The sequence below is a fragment of the Lygodium microphyllum genome, chromosome 30 (assembly GCF_053477565.2).
Source record: "Lygodium microphyllum isolate KBCC chromosome 30, Lygodium_microphyllum_v1.1.10, whole genome shotgun sequence".
In the NCBI taxonomy this organism is placed as follows: domain Eukaryota; kingdom Viridiplantae; phylum Streptophyta; class Polypodiopsida; order Schizaeales; family Lygodiaceae; genus Lygodium; species Lygodium microphyllum.
The window spans coordinates 43,081,972-43,108,666 of NC_141164.1; the positions used below are offsets into that span (position 1 = coordinate 43,081,972).

Here is a 26,695-nt window from a genome sequence, read left to right on the forward strand (position 1 = left end):
ACCAACCACCTAACCAATTTATCTTAGTTTTATACTATTCCTAATTAGGCCTTGATTCTCAATTTAGAGAGTTAAGTATTACACTATCTTACTCTCTTAATGAAATCGCCCTAGCTTTCCAGAATATTTAGCTATATGACTATTGGTCTAATAAAACATGTACTTCAACATCCTCTTAACTAGTATCTCAAATTTGAGGCTTGGAGGTTATGCTAGCATAGTCATGTCAAAGGGGGCAGATGTTAGCCTTGGCAAGTTTGTTGGAGTTCTCCTTTTGGGTGCTAGCTTAGTTCTTTACTTCTTGCACCCTTAAATCCAAAGGAAACTCCTCATAATTTCACATGGTATAATATCCCAACTTCATTGGAATCTACTCGAGAGGGCGAAGGGGTCTAGATATTAATTAGGTGAATTGACAGTGACAATGATTAGGGGAATAGTATGATGATAACACTAATATCTAAGGGGTGTAGACAAAAAATACTTATTAGGTGACATTGATAGTGACAATGATCAAGGGGAATAATATGATGATAACACTAATGTTGAAGAGGCTTATCACAAGCACTTATAGAGGAGGTAGCTAAGGTTAGGCACTTGTCCAAAGGACGAGAGGATAAAGAGAACACTAACCAAACTAATGACGATATGTGGTTGAAATGAAGATGATAATGGTGATGAAGATGTAGAAAGGATTTACACACACACGAGCGCGCACACACACACACACTCTCTCTCTCTCTCTCTCTCTCTCTCTCTCTCTCTCTCTCTCTCTCTCTATGATTGTCTAGGTTTTGTCACCAAGAGTGTGTAAGGAGTGGGCAGTGGGATATATGGCTCAATAGAGCTTGGAAGTGGGACAAGGATGTTGCACACAAGATTCCTTGCGATACGATACCCTTCCTAAGAGGAAAAGGAATCTTTTTAGCAACATCCTTATCCAACAAGCAAACCCTGTTGACCGCAATCTCCCCCAACTTTTTGGAAATATTTTGATATTGAATATCTTAGAAGGCCCGTTTTTTAGCCCAAAAATCCCCTATTGAGATGCTCTTATCCTCAAGCGACCATATCCAAGGTTGACCAATTGAGAGGTCTCCTCTAGACTAAGAGAGCTAATAACTTCCTTCCAAAAATTTGCCCTGTGCATTGTCATCAAAACAAAAAGGGAATCTTTTCTTCTGGGTTTTCTTTGTGTCCAAACTTCCGAATTATGACAGCTTATGGGAACATACAAAGGTTCATCATTGCAATCCACTTCATAAGTTTATTATTTGGCAATGTCTAGCCAATGTCATACCACTATTTGATTATTTCGCAGGGCTTAAGTCTTTAGGAACATGGCTTGAATCCTGTTATTGAAGCTGGTGGGAGCTATTATCAGACCTTTGAACATTACCATTTCCATGCTCTAGACACCAGATTCGCCAACCTGTAAGTATGGGGTACTCAGAACATACTAGAAGGAAAGATGTTGAGCACTGACAAAATTGGAATATAAACATGCAAGATATAGAAGTGCAGAACATAATTTAGAGAGTAATATAGAAAAGGATCCTTTGCTCTTTGAAAGATGAGATAAATGACATCAAATTCCAAACTAAGCTCAGCACTTTTCCTTGAAATACACAAAAAAACAGCAAACTGTACAATTTCAAAAGTTGCCCTCACCTGAGACAAACTGTGCCACTATTTTTTTAACCAGTGTCAAATGTCTACCCTAGGTTCTCGCAAGTAAAATAAGTGCCCCACTTGTTTGACTAGCTACCATGGTTGATGCCAAGATACCGTTGCAGATGATTTCTTGAGTGACATTAACACACACCCTTTTTAACGGAATCCAAACCACTCACTGTCAAATTTCGGTTCAAATGATATGCCCCCAATATCCATATCATAAGACTTGCTGCCAGAGCTGGTTTTAGTCTGCAATGGATGACCAGTAGGGTGGCTGCTTTGAATGTTATGTGATGGAGAACCGCTAGGGCTGCTGCTTTGAATGTCATCCAACTGACTTCTGTTCAATGCAGAGCTGTCATGCCCAGAAGGTTGACTACCAAAGCTGTTTGTCTCACTATCAGGAGGGCTACCAAATGAGTTGTCTACTTCGCCAAACTCAAAGCCTCCTCCAAAAGTATCATCCAAACTATTATCCTGGCCGAACTGCTCAGTGTCTTGAAAGAAGGTGTCTAATGCAGGATCAGAGTTGACTTGAAAGAAAGAGTTTGTGCTTGGAGCAGAGCTACTTTGGGCTGCATCGCAGGAACTCCTGCACCCTGGCTCAATGCTGGAGTCTTCCCTAAAATGGCTACTGGTGCCACCTGCCCCAAAGTCAGACACATCTTGGCTGAAAGGCTTACCACTCGTGTTCGTATGACCAGGGCTACTCTGCCCACCACCCATGCTGGTATGGCCAGGGCTACTCTGCACACTAGGGTTTAAGCTACTGCCAAAGCTGACCTGGCGAAAAGGCTCACCGCCAAAACTTGTAGTATCATGACCAAGGCTGCCAGAAGAGCTCCTGCCACCTGCCACAAAGCCAGAGCCACCACCCACACTGGTATGGCCAGGGCTACCCTGCACACTACCATACGAGCTACTGCCAAAGCTGTCCTGGTGAAAAGGCTCACCCACACTGGTATGGCCAGGTCTACTCTGCACACTAGGGTTTGAGCTACTGCCAAAGCTGGCCTGGCGAAAAGGCTCACCACCAAAACTTGTGGTATCGTGACGAAGGCTGCCAGAAGAGTTTCTGCCACCTGCCACAAAGCCAGAGCCGCCACCCACACTGGTATGGCCAGAGCTACTCTGCACACTACCATATGAGCTACTGCCAAAGCTTTCCTGGCCAAAAGGCTCACTGCCAAAAGCATCTTGACCAAGGCTGCCAGATGAGCTTCTGCCACCTGCCATAAAGTCAGAGCCACCACCCATGCTGGTATGGCCAGGACTACTTTGTGCACTACCATATGAGCTACTGCCAAAGCTGTCCTGGCCAAAAGGCCCACTGTCAAATCTGGCGGTATCATTGCTACCAGGGCCAGTTTGGGCACTGTTCTGGTTTGAGCTACTGCCAAAGCTGGCCTGGCGAAAAGGCTCACCACCAAAACCCGTACTATCATGACCAAGGCTGCCAGAAGAGTTTCTGCCCCCCCCAACAAAGCCAGAGCGGCCAGAGCTACTCTGCACACTACCATACGAGCTACTGCCAAAGCTGTCCTGGCCAAAAGGCTCACTGCCCAAAGTATCTTGACCACGGCTGCCAGACGAGCTTCTGCCACCTGTCACAAAGTCAGAGCCACTGGTATGGCCAGGGCTACTTTGCGCACTACCATACGAGCTACTGCCAAAGCTGTCCTGGCCAAAAGGCCCACTGTCAAATCCGGTCGTATCATTGCTGCCAGGGCTGGTTTGGGCACTACTCTGCACAGCACTACCATAAGAGCTTCCGAATGAGCTGCTGCTACTTCCTGCAAAGGATGTCTCCCCTCCAAATGAGCTGCTGCTACCTCCTCCAAAAGGTGTGTCTGTTTTGAATGAGCTGCCGCCACTTCCACTAAATGACACTCTCTCCCCTCCAAAAGTGCTGCCACTGTTGGAAGAGTTCAGACCTGCACCCCCACTGGGAGTTCCAAAAGATCCAAATGCCCGTCCCATAGGGGGCTTTTCAACAGCATAATCTACCCGTATCGTTCGCCCGGAAAGAACCTACAAACGATGCTTACATCAAACATACGTAGCCAATCAAAAATTTCCAAGCCTCATTCAAAGGATAAAACACAGATCCAACCTGATTGTTCATCTTTTTCACAGCATCTTCAGCACTCGTAATAGATGTATAGCTCACAAATCCAAATCCTTTGGACCTTCCTGTCTCTCGATCAAGAACTATTTTGACTGTTTCAATTAACATGGAAAAGTAGTTAAAATTTTGACCAGCATCTTCAAAACCCATAATAGATGTATAGCTCACAAATCCAGTCCTTCAGACCTTCCTGTCTCTCCATCAATAGCTATTTTGACTGTTGCAAATAACATGGAAAAGTGGTTAAATAATTGAGCAGGTCTCAAAGTTAGTCATATTGTGAAAATGTTACCTTCAGAAACTTCCCCATGTGCTGAAAACGCTTGCCTCAGAGAATCCTCGTTTACTGTCCATGCAATACCTGAATAGCCAGTGAGGCAACTCAAGTTTCAACCTTCTAGTATAACAGTAATCTGCAATCTCAATCATCATTGCAACTAGACATTTTTTACTTCTAAGCAGTTTGCCTTGTCTCTATCAGATCTTTCAACATGAATTGATCCAGTCAACAAAGAGTTTACAACCAATTATGAAAGCAAAAAAAATTAGGTGAAGGGGTGAGCATATTCAACAAAAGAATACCTACAAGCATAAAATAGGAGAGGCAGATTTGCATTGCCTCTATCAAATGTTTCCACATGAAATGGTCTGATGAACAGGAGACTTATTATCACAGCCACTTACAAGTGAAGGTTGGTAAATGGTGAGCATATCCACACAATTTGAGTAACTACAAGCTTGAAGACATTGAAAGATTACATATATTAGACATTTTAATGCCACTTAATTAATCGTAAGTTTTTGGCATTTTCTAGCTCTTAAAATAGTTTTTGGCATTTTGATGAGAGTTGTATAGCCTTGGCACAAAATCCCGAATTTCATGCTAGGATGAGCCATGTAGAGATCCAGTATCACTACAACGAACATGACAACCATGGCTTAGGTGAACAAAATTGCAAGATTTCATAAAGTACTTAGTACTACCTAATGTTAGTACAATATTAGTCTAACTAATAATTATTGGACCTACGTTTGATGCTACATCCAATTTTAAAACAATTTGCATGTAATTTAAAGTCTATACTTAAAACAAAATATTCTTCAAGCATTTGAAGTCTGATATACTTGAGGGAGTAGAGACAGTCCAAAGGTCAAGCAAGTAGAAACTAGAAAGAATGAATGAGATGGAGAGGGAGAGAGATTTTTATAAAGAGTGTGTGTTTTAGGGTTTATATCTAGTTCCATCCAATCACGGTCAATGGGTATAGTATGTCATGAAGGGGAGAGAGTGTGCAATGGAGTGCGAGATTGAGGCGCGAGCAACAGAGCTGAGAGTTAAGAGAGAGTGAACGCAAAGATAGGTGTACCAAATTGTGATGGTACATAAAGAATGAAAGAATGTATTTATATGTTAGGGTACAATAAGGGTGTGTTCACACCCGCATGACTATATACACAGAGACGAAGGGACTTTACACCCAACAACCTCCCACTTAAAGGCCCGAAGTGGTATCTTTAAGCTAACCAACTCCCACTAAACGAATGCAATGCTCATGCTCAGCCTTTGCAAGATACTTAGTGAGAACATCTGCAAGGTTATCTTGGGTTTTGACCTTAGTCAGTGTGACAAGACCATCATCCAAGACCTATCGAATCAAGTGATACCAAACATCTATGTGTTTGGTACATGCATGGAACATGGCATTCTTAGCCAGACATACTGCACTCTGGCTATCACAACCAAGTACTGGAGTACGTGAAGAAATACCAAAATCCTTGACCAAACGGCCAAGCTAAATAGCTTCCTTAGAAGCTTCTGTGGCTGAAATATATTCAGCTTCTGTAGTACTTAGTGCCACAATTTTTTGCAATCTTGAACACCAAGAGATAGCCCCACCAGCCAAAGTAAAAACATGCCCACAGGTAGATTTCCTAGTGTCAAGATCTCTTGCCATGTCCAAATCACAAAATCCCCGCAACTCTAGTGTACCCTTTCCATAGCATATACACTTTTCTTGTGTACCTTTCAAGTATCTGAAGATACATTTCATTGCTTTCCAATGTGACTTGCCAGGGTTAGACATGAATCTACTAACAACTCCCACTACATGAGCAATGTCAGGGCGAGTTGCAACCATGGCACACATCAAAGATCCACAAGCTGATACATAAGGTATACCCTTCATGGCACTAGGAACTGCATCATCCTTGCACAAGTCAAAGCCAATGCCATCAAACCTCTTGATTTCAAAAAGGGATTTAGTGTCACTGCTGTTAGAAGCATTTGCAGCCATTTTTCAGCAATACACCAGAAATTCAAAGCTGCAATTTATGACAGCAAAAATGAGCTAAATATCCAGCTGATTTCAGCCCAAATTTTCAGCAAATAATAGCGAGATTCAGTCCAAGTATATGTACAGCAGTAGAACAAATGACTTTCAGTAGTATGACTGCAATTTCAGCATACATCACTGCCAGGTAACTCCCACTTCAATAATATCACCAAAAAAAATACACCTACAACAATCCCAGATCTGCAAATGATCACTAAGACTGCTGCAACATGAATAATCAGAAACACATCAACTCAATGGGAGCTGCCCAACATGAGTACTGCATACATATATGCTCGTATCAACTTCTGATACACAAAACACCAAGAAATCTCTGCAATTTCTCCAAAATCACACAAGCGGGAGATTAAAAAATGCTCAAATCACTCTGCTTATGACAACAAGATTGCTTCAGCAATATTCCCAAAGTGCATTTCACGCATCAACTTTGCCAAAGTCCACAAATTTCAGCAAAAGCCCCAAAATTTCACTATCAAATCTGCCCCAATTGCATTAATACATGTTCCCGAGAGCATAAACCAGGCAACTTTAGCAAAATTTCACAAATTTAGCAAAAGCCCCAAAATTTCCAGGTCCAAGTGAGCACGAATGTCGGCTAAACTAACTCAGCTGAACAAAATTTCACCAATACAGCAAAAGCCCCAAATTTTATGGGTCCAATGTTGAGAAATTTTACTCAAAACTAAATTTGGTGAAATCCCCAATTTAAACGTGCACAATGTCTACAATTTTTTACGTAGATGCCTCAACTATGCATGAACATCACTAAATTTGGAAAAGCCCCAAATTTTTGGGCATAAATCTGCACAAATCTGAGCTTTGTGCCTCCAACGCATGAACCCTTGTTAAGAGAAAGGGGGTAACTTTGAAATTAAAGAAAATTTTTATTTCTTTTTATTAAAAAGAAACTAGCGAAAAAAAAGGGGGGTCCGTTGACCCTACCCCGATGGTTGTCATTTGGTCATCGCCTGCCAGCGCCTAGTCCCGATCATCGCGCAACAGAGTCTACTAGCGCCTGGTCGTCGCCTGGCCCCAATCCTCACGCTGGACACGAACTCCAATCATCTACCCTGTGCCACCTATTACAACCAGCCGCCCGTCAACTAGCCCACTACCATCCCTGCTGTCACACTGGACCTACTGCCTAGTCCCTCGACTGTCGCCTAGACTATTCATCACCACGCAACAAGTCGCATGCACACGCTGCAGTGTCACCTGCGAATTGACTATTGCATGTGAGCTGCCAACTACTCATCTCATTTTGGTGGTCATGAGAAGCGCGCAAAGCCTTAAGCTCTAATACCAGTTTGAAGGAAAGAGAGTGCGCAATGGAGTGCGAGATTGAGACGTGAGCAGCAGAGCTGAGAGTTAGAGAGAGTAAACGCAGAGATAGGTGTACCAAATTGTGATGGTACACAGAATGAAAGAATGTATTTATATGTTAGGGTACAATAAGGATGTGTTCACACCCATATAACTATATACACGGAGATGAAGGGACTTTACACCCAATACGTCATACATCCCTGATGAAATAGCACACGGTTAGTATTTGTTGTGAGTGGCTATCGGGAAGTGTAAAGATCTTCAACAGCAGAAGAGTGCAAGAGTGACTGAAAGAGAGTATGATTGATTTGGGTATACCAACAATGTGTAGATACACAAAGAATAAAATGTATTTATAGTTGGGGCACATAAGGGTGCATTCACATGTACAACTAAATAATATACATGTATACAAGGAGGTGAATAAAGGACCTTTACATCCCAACAACCTCCCACTTAAAGGTTCGAAGTGAACCTTTAACCAACTCCCACTAGTCGTATGCAATGCTCATGCTGAGCCTTGCTTAGACTTTTAGTAAGAACGTCTGCAGGGTTGTCCTATGTTTTATTCTTGATCAATGTGATTAGACCATCTTCCAAAATCTGTCTGATAAAGTGATATCGCACATCTATATGCTTTGTGTGTGAATGATACATAGCATTCTTAGCCAAATACACAGCACTCTTGCTATCACATCCCAACATTGGAGTACTCATAGACATGCCGAGATCCTCTGCAAGTCAGCTCAACCATATAGCTTCCTTAGAAGCTTTAGTAGCTGATGTGTATTTAGCTTCAATAGTACTTAGTGCTACAATGTTCTGCGACCTAGAGCACCAAGAAATGGTCCCGCCAGCAATTGTAAAGACACACCCACTAGTGGATCTACGGGTGTCCAAGTCACCTACCATATCTACATCACAATAACCCTGCAGACTAAGTGCACCCTGCCCATAGCAAATACACTTTCTTTGTGTATCATTTAGATATTGAAGAATACACTTCACAACCTCCCAATGTGGATTGCCAAGATTTGATATAAACTTGTTAACAACTCCCAATGCATGAGCAATGTCTATACGAGTAGCGACCATAGCATACATAAGAGAGCCACAAGCTGATGCATAAGGGACTCCCTTCATAGCATTGGCTTCCATATCACCTTTTGGGCTGTTGGCTTTACTAAGCTTAAGATATGGAGATTAGGGCACACCAAGAGGCTTAGCTTCAGTCATGTTAAATCTGTCCAATACCTTTTCAATGTATTTCTCTTGAGATAAGAACAGTAATTTCTGTGTTCTATCCCTACGAATCCTCATGCCCAATATATACTCTACATTCCCCTAATCTTTCATGGAGAAAGCTGATTTCAACTGATCTTTGAGAGCATCCAAGCTAGTCTTTCTTTTTCCGACTAGCAACTTATCATCCACATACAAAACAAGTATGATGGGGTTGCCATCTATATCCTTTTTCATGTACAAACAATGATTTGCAGGGCTGCGTGCAAACCCATGAGAGAGCATAAAAGTCAAACTTTTTGTACCACTGCCGTGGTGCTTGCTTCAGCCCTTACAAGCCGCGTTTTAGTTTACACACCAATTGCTCTTTTCTAGGAACTACAAAACCCTCGGGCTGTTTCATATAGATCTCCTCATCAATGTCACCATGCAAAAAAGCTATTTTCACATCCATTTGGTACAGCTCTAAATCCAATATAGCAGTGAAAGCAAAAAGCACACGTAGAGTGGTCATCTTCCCAACAGGTGACAAGACCTCTTGGAAGTCAATCCCTTCCTTCTATGCATACCCTTTGGCAACCAATCTTGCTTTGTACTTGGGTTTTCCATCAGCTGTCTTTACTTTGTAAACCCATTTGTTTGGAATAGGCTTTCTTCCTTTGAGCAACAACACAAGATCCCAAGTTTCATTAGCATACAGAGATTTAATCTCGTCATGCATAGCTAGCTCCCACTTACTGCTAAATTTGCATAACTTGACCTCTTTATATGTAAAAGGCTCGCCCTCATCTGTAAGCATCACATAGTGCAAAGAGGGGTCATACCTATGTGGCTGCCTTCTTAAGCGTGTAGACCTGCATACCCAATGATCTACATTCTCTAGAATTGGGTCTACATCAGGAGGTATACTATTTTCAACATTTATTGGCTGCTGTAAGCCATTTTCAGTATGCTGTTCATGCTGTACAGCACCTTCATTTTCATTTCCAGCACCTGCATTTTCATAATCAGCAAGTCTATCTTGTTGTCCACGACCTCCTTGTGCTTCTATTTGCTGTCTATCATCATCTACCTCAAAAATAACTGGCGGATCATCAGTTTCGGCCTGTGATACAGCATCATGAGGCTCATCATTTAAAGTAATAGGTAGCTGCAAATTCCGAAATTTGACCTTTTTCATGTCTTCATCAGAGGCTAAAGTACTTTTCAGCAACTTTGCCTCATTAAACACAACATTACGACTGCAAACAATTTTCTTGGACTGTGGTAACCACACTCTATAGCCAAATTCACCCTCATCACCATAGCCCATGAAAATGCCTTTGGTGGATTTCAGGTCAAATTTACTCCTCAGCTCATCTCTAACATGCATAAAAGCATCACAACTGAATATCCGCCATAATTGGTCATATGAGGCCAATTTGCTAGACCAAACCTCCTCAGGGATGCCATTATTTAAGGACCTGTTTGGAGAGCGGTTCAAATGTGAACCGCGGTTTTAAGTGCCTCTCCCCAAAATTCATGAGGGGGATTAGCAATGGACAGCATGTACCGCACTCTCTCACATAAAGTCCTATTGTATCTTTCACCCACACCATTTGCAGAAGGGCTATAAGGAGCTGTAAGCTCTCTCTTGATTCCATGCAAGCCACAAAAAGACTTAAACTCAATAGATGTGAACTCACCCCCATTATCAATTCTCAAGCATTTTAGCTTTCTACTTGTCTAAGTGGTCACAAATGAATGAAAAGTTTTAAAAACAGCAAACACTTCACTTTTCTTTTTCAACAGATAAACCCAAATCTTCCTGGAACAATCATCAATAAAGGAGACAAAATATGCAACACCACCCAACAATTTCATGGGCATACTACATACATTAGAATGCACAAAGTCCAAGACATTGGACTTACAGGAGACACCCGAGTAAAAGGAATTTTTCATTTGCTTTCCAAACTGACAGTCATTACAAAAATCAAGTTTAGAGCCTTTTCCATCAACCCTCTTCAAAGAGGTTAGGACATCAAGTCCTTTTTGGCTCATATGTCCTAATCTCTTGTGCCACAACTCCAAATGACAACCAATTTCAGCAACTACAAGAAACTTGTCATTCAAAGCTTTACAGTGCAAACAATACAAAGTGCCCTTCTTGGTTCCTTTTGCAATCAACATGGAACCCTTTTTCAATTTCCACAAACCACCACCAAACAGTGTAGTGTAACCATGCAAGTCAAGCTATCCAACAGATAGTTAACTCTTCAATGCTAACATCTAACAACCAGGAACATATCTAATATCTTTCAACACAAGCTCTTGCCCATTATCCAAAGACAAGTGTACAGTGCCTATCCCATCAATGCTGCAAGCATGGTTATTTCCAAGATATACTTTTCCATAACTGCCTACATTGAATATAACAAAACACTCCACACAAGGAGTTATATGGAAAGAGACACAAAAGTCTACAATCCAAGTCTAAGTAATACCATCATCAACTGACAAAAGTGCATCAATCACATCAACCTTAATCTGCATATCCTACATGTGACATACAAGAGCATCATAATCTACTGCACATAGTACATCAGCCTCTACATCCAAGAGCTTCTATATGACTACACTGAGGTCATATTGGCCTTTTCCTTGCCTTTGGCTGCCTCAGATACATCTGTTTTATCCTCTTTTCTCTTTTTGTCTCCTGCATTCTTCTTTCTCTCTTATTCCTTCTTGTAGTATCTGCAATTAGGCTTCTTATGGCCCTTCCGACCACATTGATAGCAAGGAACATCACTCTTTTCCTTTCCTTTGCTCTTGCTTCTACTTCTCTGTCCAGCATTTGCATTTTTCTTTTCAACCCTACCTCTAACATTGTAAGATGAGTTGCTGCCTTCTCCACTAGACTTACGTCTAATTTCTTCATTCAAGATTGAACCCCTCACTCTATCATATAAGAGATTGGGGTTATTACTAAGAGAAACTACCAAGGTCTCCCAAGAATCAAGTAGTGTCATGATCAGAAAGATCGCCCTCAACTTATCATCAAAATCCAAATTAGCATCCTTGAGTTGATTTAAAATACCAGTAAATGCACTCAAGTGCTCAGCTGCAGGCTTGGACTCATCCAGTCGCATATTCACTAACTTGTGCATTAAATGCACCTGATTGACAAGCTTAACAATAGCGGAGGCATTCCTAGCCTTCCATAAGTGGACGACCTCATATGGAACAAGTACGGGATCGGGTCGGGGTTCCAACCCCTACACAAGATCCCATAGGTTCTGTGAGTCAAGGACATGTCTCATCAGATTCGACCAAGTGGTAAAGTTTGTCTTGTTGAAACGAGTCTTGTCATTGAATGCATGCTCAGCTAAAGATGAGGTAGAACCATGAGGTGTCGAGAAAGTGAGGTAAAGATGGATGGGGAGGGTAAAAGGGTGGTAGTAAAGTTGGCTAATAGAAAGGAGGAAGGGAAAGAGGTGGGTAGGCAGAATTAGGCTGTGAGTATCCAACGAGTGCCAATTGAGGCGAAGACATTGGAACATGAATGTTTCCATAAGGTGCCGATGGAGGTGGAGGCACTGGAACATGGAAGCCTTGTTCGTGGCTGGGGCACAACAAAATGACCAAAAGGCCCACTAGGTAATGCCATGGAGGCAAGCTATGGTCCCAACTGATCCACACTTTGGAGAGTCTAGGCGCATACCCAGGCTGCAATGATCCCAAAAGTGTGTGAGAAAAAGGTAGAACACCATCTGACTAAGGGTGGTAGTGGAGTTGGCTGATAGGAAAAAGTAAGGGGAAGAGGTGGGTAGGCAGAATTAGGCTGAGTATCCAATGAGTGCTGATTGAGGCAAAGGCATTAGAACATGAATGTTTCCATAAGGTGCCGATGGAGGTGGAGGCATTGGGACATGGAAGCCTTGTCCAAAGTTCAGCTAGGGCACAACAGAATGACCAGAAGGTCCACTAGGTAATGCCATGGAGGCAAGCTGTGGTACCAACTGATCCACACTTGGGAGAGACTGGGGGGGATACCCAGGTTGCAATGATCCCAAAAGTGTGTGAGAAGAAGGTGGAGCACCACACAACTAAGAAAAAAATGAGGTCAAAAAGACGATGCCTATGCCTCCATAAACCCCTAATGCGGTGTGATGTGCAACATAAGGTGGGTGAAAAGAGAATGTAACTTGTGTAAATGGAAGTCCAAAAACAACGAAAGAATGTGGTGGGATGGGTGGGTTTTGAATTTGTGGTGTGAAAGGTACAGATGCATTTTGTTCATTTTTACCATTTAATGATTGAAAATGACATGATGATTATAATAATGCAACATGCAATGTAGAAATAGAAACACCAAATTTATTCTGATTTTGAGAAGAAAATTAAAAAGAAGAAAGAGAAGAAAAAGATGTACCTGGCTTTTTCCTATAAACCCCACGACGTGTGTTAACATACAAGGATTGGTCCTCAAGAGAACCTTTTTTGTAGTCAACGGACTATACTCTTTCTTCCTCATGATTTCTACCAGTATATTGCAAAGCAAAAGAAGTAAAAGAAGAAGAAACAAAAGATGAATCTAAAGTATCTTGCACCAGAGTGGACAAAAGAGGATGAAAGAATGGAACATACTCCGCTTCTCTTTTTCCAACAAGGGGGCCCATCCCTAATAGGGGTCTCAACAGCCTTGCTATATCATCAGATTTATGCGCAATATTTGAAGAGAGAAATTCATGCATACCTTCATTGCGTAGCTTCTTTTGAAGGGTAATCCTTCAATCGAGCTTCTCAATCTTCTTTTGTCTAAAAGCCATGATCACATGATATTCTTCAGTGGACAGTTTGTATAGCTTTTCTTCTATGTGGTCAAAAGTGTCTTCCACCATGTCGGAACTTTGTGAAGCAAGCTGATCTACCCACTCTCGCTCAGTTCTCGCCATAGTTGGTTCTAGAGACTGAATTGGTGTTGTGTTCGAAGTCATTTGAACCTACTATTGTTCTTGCTTCTGCAAAGAGCTCTCAGATCAAAGAACTAGATTTCTTAGAGAGTATCGGGCTCTAATACCATGTAAAGAAATACCCTAACACAGAAACACAAATAACAATCGTACGACAAAGCGCAGATTGATAAAAAAACATAGTTAAGGTTAGGGTGACTCAGAGACAATGAACACAGTGAATGAATACTGAACCTTGAACTCTTGTATCTCAGGGATCAAGGTAGGGGTAATGAGCTAGAGAGTATGTCGTACTCTGAACGGATCTCGAATAGCAGCAAGGCAACCTCCGAATATCGAACACCAATAAACAAAGCCAAGAAAGGCTAGATCTCATGTAGACAACATTGCAGGAGAGAGAAAGACAAAACGCTGGCTATAGGAGAGAAAACAGCAAACACAGGCTGCAAGAGAGAGAAAGACTAAAAACGCAAGAAAAACTAGCAGTAGCAATCAGCATGCTGAAATCAACTCCAAACAGTGTGCTGAAAATAGATGCCAGACTATTGTAGACAGCAATGGCTAGCTTGGATCGCGATGTCCTCCGCATCCGGGGTATGGCCAGCAGGCTGAAATACTTGAAATCTGCAAAAACGAGATTGAGAGCTGAATGGAGGACAGCATTACTTATTTATAGAAAGTTTGGGCCCTCCCAAGTGGGTTTGTGCTTATGGGACGCATTTCTTTTAAATAAACAACTTTTTTTCATTAATTAAGCATGTTTTGGGGCTGTTTTAGTAAAGCTATTGCATTTTTAGCTCAACAGCCTCAGCCTTGTTCTGATACGCAGCCCTTCTGCTCGCACTTGTACACTGAAAACACAGCATTGTGCCGCGCTAAAATCTCCTCTTCTGATGGATCCGGCACTAGGTCAGTCCTTTAATGCTCTGATACCATGTCAAAGTGAAGCAATGCGGAAGCCAATGACCAAGACAAAGAGAGAAGAGAGAAAGAGACAGAAAGAGACAATGAAAAGCAGAAAATCTACAATAAAGAATGTTGTATAAGGATTCAGAAATATACATGGGAGCAGAGAAAATATCTGTGTGTCTCCATCTCGAAGATCTTAGTCTCCGTCACCCCCGAGGGCAATCCCCACCATCTCTAGCCTGAAATTTGTGAGAACAACTGTTGGAGACTGCTGAAATCACGGCCAATAAATAGACCAAGAAAAATGCCAAAAATAATGCAGGTCGGCTGCATTTAATGCAATCGATTGGACAACAACTATCCGACTGCACTGTCCAACTGCAGCAAACTCGCCAACTATGCCACATGGCACCTGCGCTCCCTAATGCCTACTATACGGACTGAATCCACGTGCACTGCCTGGAGAAACTGCTGCAAACTGCTTAGATCTAAAACTGTGTCCACGGAATGCCAATCTCTAACAAAACTTTTGGAATGGTCATGACCGCAAGTCTTGTGATGTAGCATGGATTTATAGGATGACTATGGCATAAGTCTTGTGAAGCAGCCATTACGAGTGAGGCATCGAGTGAAGCGTAGTGTTTGTGAAAGTATTAGAGTGTTAGGAAACATGTTTCTTAGCAACTATGCCAGTACATAAATTGGAGTTTCTTCCACATCTCAAGAGATATCCTACAAGAGATGACCACCAACTGAGCTTTTTTTTAGATCAAGACACTCCATGCTTGGTGCTGCCATCGTCATTAGCCTGATCCAGTGCCCTCACTGATGCTTTGGGCTGCATGCAAGGACTAATCAATCCATCCCCGTGTGTCAGTATTCTACTTCAATCAGTGCAATACTCTCTCTCTCTCTCTCTCTCTCTCTCTCTCTCTCTCTCTCTCTTTCCCCCCGTGTTTCTCTTCTATTGCGCATTCTCACATGGTATCATGATTCATCACCTAAGTGAGGACACAATCTAGAGGTTTCTAGCAAAAAAGTAAGTTTTCATCGCAGAGGAGCAGCCAAATCTTCAAAACGCAGATTTTCAACCTGTATTTATTGCATTAACAGCCTATACACATGGTCCAGAGCCCAATCAACCCTTCCATAGACCAGACAACATCACTTAGGAACACGCGACCTTGTCCATGTTAAGAAGACTGCTAGGATTTGCACTAAGGACACACAGAGTATACGACCACGACAGAAACACAGACACAGACACAGACACAGACACAGAGAACAAAACTCAAACCCTAAACGCAAAACTCAAAACTCAAATACAAACAGAAGAAGGGAGAGAGAGAACACAAGTCTGAAGTGAATGAATACTATAAATGAATGTAAGAGTGTACAGTGTGCTCAAGGGCAGAGCAATGTCGGAGTGTGACGTCCACCGAAGATGGATCCCAAGTCTGTGACCACCAGTCGGAGTGTAGGAGTGCTGAATAGTGAATGGCAGCAAGCTGGTCACCAAAACGCAGCAGTCTGGAGACTGGAAACTGGTAAACGCAGCAGTGTACCACCGATTGGGGGGCTGGAAACTGTGCACAGTCTGCTGTAAACAGCAAGCTGAAACAGTGTCTAAGAGTGTCAGGGCCTGCAATGCTGAAAACGCAAGCTGGTTGACCCTGGAGATGATGGACAGCACGCTGAACAACAATCTAGGATAGTTTGGAGCTGTCGCCTACAGCAATGGACAGGCTGAAGATGATATGGCTGTAGTCGATGATGGCTGGACAACAAATGGAGGCGAGCTGCAGGTTGGAAACTGAGCGCCAACAGCAACAGAGGGTGTGTGGGCTGGTGTAACCTACAAACAAGGATGATGGCTGAATGGGGGCAGCCTGTATATTTATAGATGTGGAAGGGCGGCCCAAAAATTAGGGTTTCCACTAGACTTTCTCAAACCGCTCCCCATTTTAGGGTTTCCACTGAACTCTCTCGAACCGCTCCTTGTTTTAGGGTTTTACTCTAAAAGAGCATTTTTAGTGTGTTTTGGGGCTGTTTAAGAGGCTAATCACCAAGTAATGCATATTTTAGCTCAACACCCCCTCTCAGGCCTAAAACTCAGCCGAAAGATTAGGCCAGCCATGGTGATGTTTATGTACCCCAAGGTGTCCCACCCCAAAGCAGCCAAGGCATCGAGCAAAGGGTGCATGTCGGCTGCCCAGTGGCCTACCAAGACTACAAAGGCGATGGTTATCTTACCAAGGGAATCCAAGTAGTCACCCCAGAGAGGACAAGGCATCGGACAAAGTGTGCACATCAGCTGCCCAATGGCCTACCAAGTCCTACAAAGATGGATGGAATGACATTGAACTTTGTGTGTTTTTTTTTTTTGAATAAGTGTGGTAAATTTTATGGAATGCAACCGATTGAGTAATAGTGACCCAAAAGACAAAAGTAGGGAGGATACACCCAACACATCACAAAACAGTATAAGCTAACCCATCCACTCACGGTATCGATGACGAGGAAAAATAGGTGATGAGGTATCCATGTGATGAAGAAGGATGATGGTGTGGTAACAACAGCCGCCGGTGAAAACAGCTTAAGATCCGCTCAAGTGGTGCTCTGCACAATGAGATGCAAAGTATGCTACATGCTAAAGAATGCTCATGCAGCAGGTGCCACTTGGACAGTGTCCCTCATGGAAAAATTGTTCACGTGCCCAAGTGCCCTAGTACAAAAATGATGAAATCATGCAATGCAAAGGGTAAGGTACAACAGGAGGGAGAAGCCGATGTCGAAGACAAAGTGCTGAAGCCTGTAGAATACCAAGAAGGGTAGGAACCCCCTCTCAACCTGGATGTAGATGCCGAAGAAGGAAGAGGAGCTTGATGTCGATCTTTGTGGGATGTCGAGAACCATAAGGAATGAAGAGGAGGAGAAAGCATCCCAGATGGAAGAGCTAGGTAGAAGTCACCGCCATGATAGCATCAAGAGAGATACTGCACGATCCGCCTCAGGAGGAAAAGCCTCCATACTGGTAGAAGAGCAAAACTCCCAGGATGATGAAACCATAAAGAAACAGCGCACATCCTAAGTCTCCAGTCCAGGTAGGATTGGGCAAACTTGCATGTTAGCCCTACACTGAAAACAAAACCTGCAAAGGAGATCAAAGTCTACAATCACAGAGGTCTGTAGTGAGATACTTCAAAAACTAAACTAAACTAAAATGAAAAGCTAACTGAAGGAATAAGTGCAAAGATGCAAATGTGTATGTGTGTGTGAGTAAATGCAACGGAATACAAAAATCCTATGGGCACGACTCTAAGAGTGCGAAAAATGAATGCTAGACTGACCTAGGGTATCCAAAAGGACCTAGAGACATGCTAGTCTAAGAAGGTGGCCACCATCGCGTACATCCAGTAGCAGGGCTCTGCCAAGGGAACGCCTAACGAGGTGGGGAGGAAGGTGAGATAGATGCATGAAGTGCAACGGGATCGGAACCTACAAACCAATCAACCAAACCTTCAGGAGTAGAGAAGGATGGCCGCTGAGGCTGGCCGGGTGCCACATGTCCAACAATCGCTGTGGGGGCTAGAGAAGCAAATGGGGCAGCAGCGGAAGGCGTAGCCCCACTGGACTGTGAAGTCGCAGTGGTTTGCTAAGGCTTTTTAGGTGAAAGACCTTGGGCCTTGGAGCGACACTCCTCGTCCACATGGCATGCTCTCTGACAATGTGTGCAAAACTGGTATTTCTTAGGGAGTTGTTGCCGGATAGGTCTTGATTCTTTGGTTCTATCGGAGGAAGAGGAGTCACCCTTTGATTGGCTTGCCTTCGCATCTAGCGAGTTCTTGCCACTGGTGGTTTGCCCTCCAAAAGAAGAAGCAACCAACCCCCTCTGATCTGAATAAAGCTGTGATGAGAATTTCTTGTGGACTTGATCGTGCAGCCTTGCGTAACGTAAGAACTGGCACTCAAACTCGTAGAAGGTTGGCAATCGAGGTTGGAAGATGATGTGTTGAATGAAATTGAAGTATTTTGCGGGCAACTTAATCAAGAAGAATGTAACCTGATCATCATCTGAATTTGAAGAGCCAGTAGTGGCGAACTCGGCAAGTAACCGCCTATAGTCAGCCAGCTTGACTTTCACATCATCCCCTTCCTTAAGAGAGAACTCTTGAAGCTTAAAGTCGAGATTGATGCGCCGAGTACGATCACGAGCCACATAGCAGTCGAGAAGGTGACTCCAACGCTCTAACGCGAGTGGGAAGTGCTGCAACTGAGAGTGAAACTCAGGAAGCAATCCTTGCATCAGCTCAACATTGGCTGTAGCATTGCGAACTCTCCATTGACGGATGTAGTCAAGGTAAGCTAGTCGAGGATCTGCCATAGGCTCTAGACCAATAACAAGGTCCCAAAGACCCTAAGACTCCAGCACTTGTTGCATGAAATTCGACCAAGTAGTAAAATTTGACCTGTTAAAGTGTGTCTTATCCGTGAAGGCATTCTTGGCCGTTGCAACAAGAGTGGTAGTACTCAGAGATAGATAGTGTGAAAAAGTGTAGTGGGGGTAGGATGGGGGAGTGAAGTACACTTGGGAATGGGCCCCAGAGTGCCCACCAGGCATGCGAGTAGTGTGCAAGGTGGATCCATAGATAGGGATGGGCTGACTAGGCATGGGCATAGTAGCCACATGAGGAACCCAAGGAGGTGGGATGGGAACAAGGGGAGCAGAAGACGGGAATCCCTGTGTAGGTGTAACCCAAGGAGAGTGTGAAGATGCATCATAAGCTGAGGATGGCAACCCCTACGTATGAGTAGTCATGGGAGATGTGAAGCTAGGAATAGTGAGGGGGATGCCCATCACAGTTGACCCAGGAGTGATGGGTTTGCTCATTTGCTGAAAGGTGAGAGGCACTGTGTTAAAGGGTGGCATTCCCCTTAACGAAGTACCATGGAGCAAAGAGGTAGAGAATGGGGTGGAGAAGGAAAAGGTGCTAGGAGCGGAGATGGTAGATCCAACCCCTAGGGTGTGTGATACAGATGTGGAGTATAATCCAAGATTTTGAAAAGATGATGAGAGATGATTAAGGTGTGATATAGAAGAGGGTGGGATGGGAGGGAAGTGAAAAGTGTGTGTAATATGCTCAAATGAAACAGAAGTTGTAGATGTACCTAAATTTCATCTGCTTCGTAAGTCCCCTCTATTGAAGTTCACATACGCAAAGCCTCAAAAGAAGAAACACGTGAGGGTTTTGATTCATGCAACACAAAAGAATTGTACAAACCTGACATTGGACCTGGCGGAGATGATGAAGATGGATTGCCAGACGTTCCGAATGCCGTATGTCCTCCATGATCGATGAGGTGGCCAACCTTTCCAAGCGGTCCGAATGTGGTAGCAAAACTGGTAGGAGGGGTGTAAACATCACCGTACTTGTTGCAATAGTACTCCTCAAAGTCCTCTGTCATGTTAGTAAAATCTGGTGAAGGTGGAGTGTCATCCTCCTCACCGAGTCCATAATGCCGTCTCAGGGCCTCCAATGGTGGAGAAGCCTGATAAGACATCATAGGAACTAGAGAAGAAGGTGTCTGGGACATTGTGATTCGGTTACGAGTCGTATTGTGTGCCTTGCACAAAGACTAGCTCTCAACAATATCCGCAGGATACTCTTTACAAGAGTATCGGCTCTAATACCATGTTAAGAAGACTGCTAGGGTTTGCACTCAGGACACATAGAGTGTACGACCACAACAGAAACACAAAGACACAGACACAGACACAAAGGGCAAAACTCCAACCTAAACGTAAAACCTAAAACTCAAACCCTAAACGCAAAACTCAAAACTCAAACACTAACAGAAGAAGGGAGAGAGAGAACACAACTCTGAAGTAAATGAATGCTGTAAATGAATGTAAGAGTGTGCACTATGCTCAAGGGCAGAGCAATGTCGGAGTGTGACATCCACCGAGGACGGATCCCAAGTCTATGACCACCTGTCGGAGTGTGGGAGTGCTGAATAGTGAATGGCAGCAGGCTGGTCACCAAAACGCAGCAATCTGGAGGCTGGAAACCGGTAAACGCAACAGTGTACCACCCATCGAGGGCTGGAAACTGTGCACAATCTGCTGTGAACAGCAGGCTGAAACAGTGTCTGAGAGTGTTAGGGCCTGCAATGCTGAAAACGCAGGCTGGCTGACCCTAGAGATGATGGACAGCAAGCTGAACAGCAGTCTGGGACAGTTTGGAGCAGTCGCCAGCAGCTGATAGCTGTCGCCTACAGCAATGGATAGGCTAAAGACGATGTGGCTGCAGATGATGATGGCTGGACAGCAGATGGAGGCGGGCTGCAGGCTGGAAACTGGACGCCAACAGCAGCAGAGGGTGTGTGGGCTAGTGTAACCTGCAAACAAGGATGATGGGGCTGGATGGGAGCAACCTATCTATTTATAGATGTGGAAGGACACCCCAAAAATTAGGGTTTCCACTAAACTTTCTCGAACCGCTCCCCGTTTTAGGGTTTCCATTGAACTCTCTCGAATCGCTCCCCGTTTTAGGGTTTTACTCTAAAAGAGCATTTTTAGTGTGTTTTGGGGCTGTTTAAGAGGCTAATCAGCAAGTAATGCATATTTCAGCTCAATAGTCCAAACATCAACCGGCTCCAACTTTCTGCATTTTGCAGCAAATGCAAATATGTGTTCTGACAATAACTTCTTGGGACAGGTGACAACTCTCTAGCATAGGCGACAGCCTCTTGGTGCAAGCGACCCCTTCTGGTGCCAGGTGGCAGCCTTCCTTTGCTAAACAGGGCTTTCTAGGTGATTACAATATCAAAGATGTCTTACCAATTCACAAGCTTCGATGACTCGAAGGAGCTTCTTTCCAAACACTCTTCTTAGCGAGACGTGATATTCGCAATTATAGTCGGCAAGAGGAGTCCCCCATTCGCACCCATCCCCCTTCTATTCATCTATCACAAAAGGCTCCGTCCGAAGTGAAGACATCATCATCAATACCCTCAATGCAAGTGCATGTCTTGCCTTTGTTACCCAAAGAAGACAAACTTGATGGTTTCAACTATTCGTTGTGGTCATGTAAGGTGGAGTGCATACTCGACACCTTCGATCTTTGTGCTCTTGTTTCAGATTCTATCCCCCGTCCTAAGAAGGATCTAGCAAATGGGACTTCTATGGACCAAGCAACCTTATGGGATCAACGACACTCACAACCTTAGCCGCGAGGTCTTCCCATGAACTTGGCTGCTTTGGTATGCTCATTATGGTCATCTAAATTTTGCTGCTATACGATAGGCTTCTCGAAATAAGATGGTGGAGGGACTTCCTGATTTCCGTCTTTACACCTTGTGCCCTAGCTATTTGAGGGGCAAGCAGCATAGTTAACCTCGTTCCTAGGTTGGCACCTGGAGAGCTTCTACTCCACTTGAATTGGTTCATACCAACCTTTGCGAACATATGAGCATGGTCTACCTTGGGAAGGCCAAGTATCTAATATTGATTATAGACAACTTCAATTGTTATGTGTGACCTTATTTTTTGGAGTACAAGAGCAAGGCGTACTTCAATTTCGGCGAGTGAAAGGTGTTTGTGAAGACACAAAATACCTTCAAAGTTTGTCGAGTATGAGCAGATCATGGTGGGGAGTTCATTTCTAACCTCTTTTCTTAGTTTTGCAAGGATCACGACATTTGGGTGGAGTATACCCATCCGAACACGCTATCGAAAAATGGTGTGGTAGGGCGTGCAAATTGGACCATGCTAGAGATGGCCCGATCAATGTTGGAGCATCGAGATTTTCCTCATACCCTTTGGGGTGAGTCGATGGCTACTGCGTTTTACATCCGCAGCCATTCCCCGACTTCTACATTACAGGACATGACTCCCTACGAGGCTTTCTTTGGTCAAATGCCCTTCATGTCTCACTTCCGCATCTTTGGATATGATGCATTTGTCCATGCGGATAAGAAGAAGAGGAAGACGAAGCTTGACTCGAAATCCCAAAAGCTCATCTTCATGGGCTACAACACTACCACGAAGGGCTATAGACTCTACAACCCGACAATACGAAAGCTTGAGGTGAGCAAGGATGTAATCTTCGACGAGGCTTTGACCTCCAAGAATCCTATTGATGGTTCTAGTGCAAGTGATTCTTAGTCATCAACTGATCCTCCCCCAACCTTAGTTCCTCTACTACATTCCAAGTTGCCTCTTAGTATCCCTTCTTTATCTTCGGCTCCTCTCCCTCCTCCTCCACCCTCTACTCTGACTTCCCTACCACACCTTTGACAAATGCAACTACTACTTTGTCGCATACTTTCCCCCCTTCAACCTCCCCTCCAAAGCCTTCTACGTCTAATCAGCTGTCAAAGGGGAGCCTTCTTCAAACGAAGAGGATTTACCTTCCCTTGGTGAGAAAAAGTATCTATCCCAAACATGTGTATTACACGTACCAAAGGCTATTCAGTCTCCCTTATAGGAGGATAAACCTATTCAAATTCCTCGTTGGTACTGACAATTCATGCAAGATTCAAGTGTTTCTCACTATCGTGTTCCTCCTATAGGTCCACACAAATCAGTTTACTTACAAGCCCAGTAGACTAGTTCACTTTGTGAAACTACACTCTTATGTCATATATTCTTCATGCCAGTGAACCTACTACAATTAAAGAGGATCTTGCATAGGATATTTGGTGTCAGACCATGCAAGAGGAGCTTGATTCTATCGAGTATAATCAAACTAGGGAATTGGTTCCGCATCCTCCGACCATGCAAGAGAAGCTTGATTCTATCGAGTATAATCAAACTAGGAAATTGGTTATGCATCCTCCGAAGCACAAGGTGATAGGTGTGGAGTGGGTCTATAAGACCAAGTACCTTGTAGATGGTTCCTTGGATAAGCACAAAGCTAGGCTTGTAGCCAAGGGTTTTACTCAAAGGGCAAGTTTGGACTACTTTGAGACTTTTGTACCTACGGCTCGGATGTCTACTATTTGTCTTATTTTGGCTCTTGCAACCCACCATTGCTAGCACGTTCATCAAATGGATGTAAAGTCTACCTTCTTGAATAGTGTCCTTCAAGAGGAGATTTGTGTTTCACAACCTCTATGTTTTCTTGTGCAAGGGGAGAATGACCATGTCTACGGATTGCAGAAGGCCCTCTATAGCCTGAAGCAAGCTCCTCGTGCTTGGTACCACAAGATTGATTGCTTCTTTCTATAGAGTAGCTTCCATCCATCAACTCATGACTCCAATTTATACTTCAAGGTTGAGGGTGACAAATGTGTTTTGCTCATCTTGTAAATGGATGATCTTATCATTACTGGGACCTCTACTCAAGAGGTTGATCATACTCTAGAGATTTTACAATAGGAGTTTAACATGATGAATCTAGGGATCCTCCATTTCTTCCTTGGCTTGGAGATCTATCAGATGGCACATTGCATTTTTATTTCACAGTACAGGTACATTACCAAACTTCTCTCGAAGTTTGGTATGGCCGGTTGTCAACCGATTTCTTGCCCCATGGACCCAAAGTCCAACAAGCTTTTAGCCGCCAAAGCTCCCTTTCCAAATGCCACCCATTATAGATGTCTTGTTGGCTCTCTCATATGGCTTATTCACACTCAGCTAGATGTTTCTTCTTTTGTTGTGGCATTGGTATTGTTAGTGGGATTGCCACCTTATGTGTGAGTTTGTGCATGCCATACGGGTTCGGCATTTTAGTCCATGCAGCAAGTAACTTACTGTTGTACACGTCACACTCATGTTTGATATATGGACTCCATTTCCCAAGCATATCTCTGAGTTCTCTTCTTTTGCAATGTTTTTCTGTTTATTTTCTCTTCTGTCTTGTGTATTTCAGCAATTATCCATACTTCCATTGCTACACCACTTCTGACATGGTATCAGATTGCAGGATCTAGGTTCCTATTGCGTCTTGTCTACTAATTACATATCTTTCTTCCCCCTGCTGATCAAGTCTACGTTTTTCAAACTAGCAACTTGTGTTTTCAGCCTGCGCCTAGATTTCAACCTACAATCATCAGTTTGCTGCATTCAATGCTCCACCACCCTACATTTTTTATTTTCTACTCCTAACCATGGCTGGGCGACTATTTGTACACATCATTTTTGCTATTTCTAGCAATTTTGACTAGTTTTTCTTCATTTTGCAATAGTTGGCCTTCGTTTTTTATTAGATTTCTAGTTACACTACATATGAGCTCTCATTTTGTGAAGTCTTTGCTATTGGTTGGCTGTATTCCCTCTTCGTATACCTTCTATTCTCTATCTTCTCTTCTTTTCCCCTCCCTATGGCTCCTCCATGCACTTCACACATGATAAGCTACATGGACCTAACTATCTTATATGGAGTGCTATGATGAGAGCTTGATTTGTGCAAAAGTAATTTTGGTACATTATCAATGGAACTATTCCTCAGCCTGAGTGTTCTTTTCCTCTTACGGAGGCAGTTTGGCTTTGTTGCATGTTGACAAAGATTGGTTTTCCTCAACCTGGACCTATGGAGCTACGTGTCAACAACCAAAGTGCTCTCACTCTAGTAAAGAACCATGTGTTTCATGCTCACAAAGCATATCGAGGTTCAATACCACTATATTCGAGAGAAAATCGTGGATTCCAAGTTAACGGTGACCTATTATCCCACGGAGAAACACATAACTAATCTCTTTAAGAAGCCTTTGCCCCAGACTTCTATGCTTCATCACATGAGATTGTTAGGTCTTCACACACTCCCAGGATCTAAGAGGAGGCATTGGCTTGCCTACGTTAGTTATGTCAATCTGTCATCTCCTGGTTGTGAGCTCTCATTAGAGTCTAACGAAGACAAAGGAGCTTTGGCAGTTTAGGTACATTTTCTTTACAGGTCAGCTTCCTGTGTACATTCCTAGGCCAATTACTACTTTCCATAATCTACTCCCTACATCTGCCAAACATTGTCATTGTCATATGGGCATTTTCCAAGATCTCCCCTATTTTTTCTAGCATTTTCCTTCAATGACCAGCATTTAATCCTGATCAGCCAGCATTTACAACCTCCTGAAGATCAAGTCAACCAATTTTTTTGTACTTTTACTATTTATAGCTACACCCTCCATTTGTACACACTCTACAATCTTCAATCTTCCCTTTGCAGGCACACACACTCTACAATCTTCAATCTTCCCTTTGCAAGCACACACTCCAACTCTCTATGCTTGGTGTATTGCCATCGTCATCAGCCTAATCCGGTGTCCTCACTAACGCTTTGGGCTGCCTACAGGGACTAATCAATCCATCCCCATTGTGTCAACATTCTTCTTCAATCAGTGCAATATTCTTCTTTCATCATCATATCTCTCTCTCTCTCTCTCTCTCTCTCTCTCTCTCTCTCTCTCTCTCTCTCTCTCCATGTTATCTTCTACCAAATTCCAAGTATGTAATACATCAAAGACTAAGACATTGGAGTCCAAACAAGTTCTATGGATAGAAAAGTGCGGTGGAATTTTGCTATACTTAAAATTGGCACATTGTTAGCAATAGATCTAGCTTGAGCTTCGCTATCGTGCTACATTGTATCCCGTTCAACAAGAATAATAATTGTCTAGATTAGACAGCTATGGTCGAAGTGTGCAGTCTTAGGGAAGCTAAAGTCCGTGAACTTAGAATCTCTACTTCATTTAAATATGGAGCACTGAAAGAAAGCACTCCCATGTCTCCGACAATAGTACGAAAGCTTGACGTACACCAACATATGATTGTACCATAAACAATTGATGTTCGTTCTTTCAAGCAGCAGGGTCTGTTTTACCTGATGATTAGGGTTTTAATGAGTACGACACTACCTCCGACAAATAGCTTGCAGGAAGGCGCTGATGACATGAAGCGAGCTCCATGGGCAAGCTGCTGCCGCTGCTCTTGGTGTCGCCCGTAAAGACGACTAAGACAGGACCTCAATATACTCGATGACCTGGAAGAGAAGGCCATGGCGATCGATACGCAAAAATAAGGCAGTCCAGTGGAGGCGGAGAAAGCTCAGAAAGAAGGGTTGTTGACGTTGGTGGGAAAGAAAAAAAAAATGTGACGGCAACCC

At 43.3% G+C, this 26,695-nt stretch overlaps 1 protein-coding gene across 3 annotated transcripts; it reads right to left on the bottom strand.

Moving 5' to 3' along the window:
* Nucleotides 1-946: 946 nt before the first annotated feature.
* Nucleotides 947-26,695, bottom strand: LOC148009790 (uncharacterized). 3 transcript variants are annotated; one of them, XR_015689665.1, is made up of 6 exons: nucleotides 26,448-26,517; nucleotides 4,098-4,166; nucleotides 3,992-4,022; nucleotides 3,791-3,897; nucleotides 1,672-3,708; nucleotides 947-1,432 (listed from the first exon to the last, which is right to left on the bottom strand). XR_015689665.1 is itself a non-coding variant. In XM_087672552.1 (4 exons), the coding sequence occupies exons 1-4, from the start codon at nucleotides 26,587-26,589 to the stop codon at nucleotides 1,831-1,833; spliced, it is 2,196 nt and encodes a 731-aa protein (XP_087528678.1). In that variant the 5' UTR covers nucleotides 26,590-26,695; the 3' UTR covers nucleotides 1,525-1,830. The 3 variants fall into 3 exon arrangements, 1 of the variants encoding a protein (XP_087528678.1); XR_015689664.1 differs by lacking the exon at nucleotides 3,992-4,022 and having other exon boundaries at nucleotides 949-1,432; nucleotides 26,448-26,695; XM_087672552.1 differs by lacking the exons at nucleotides 947-1,432; nucleotides 3,992-4,022 and having other exon boundaries at nucleotides 1,525-3,708; nucleotides 26,448-26,695.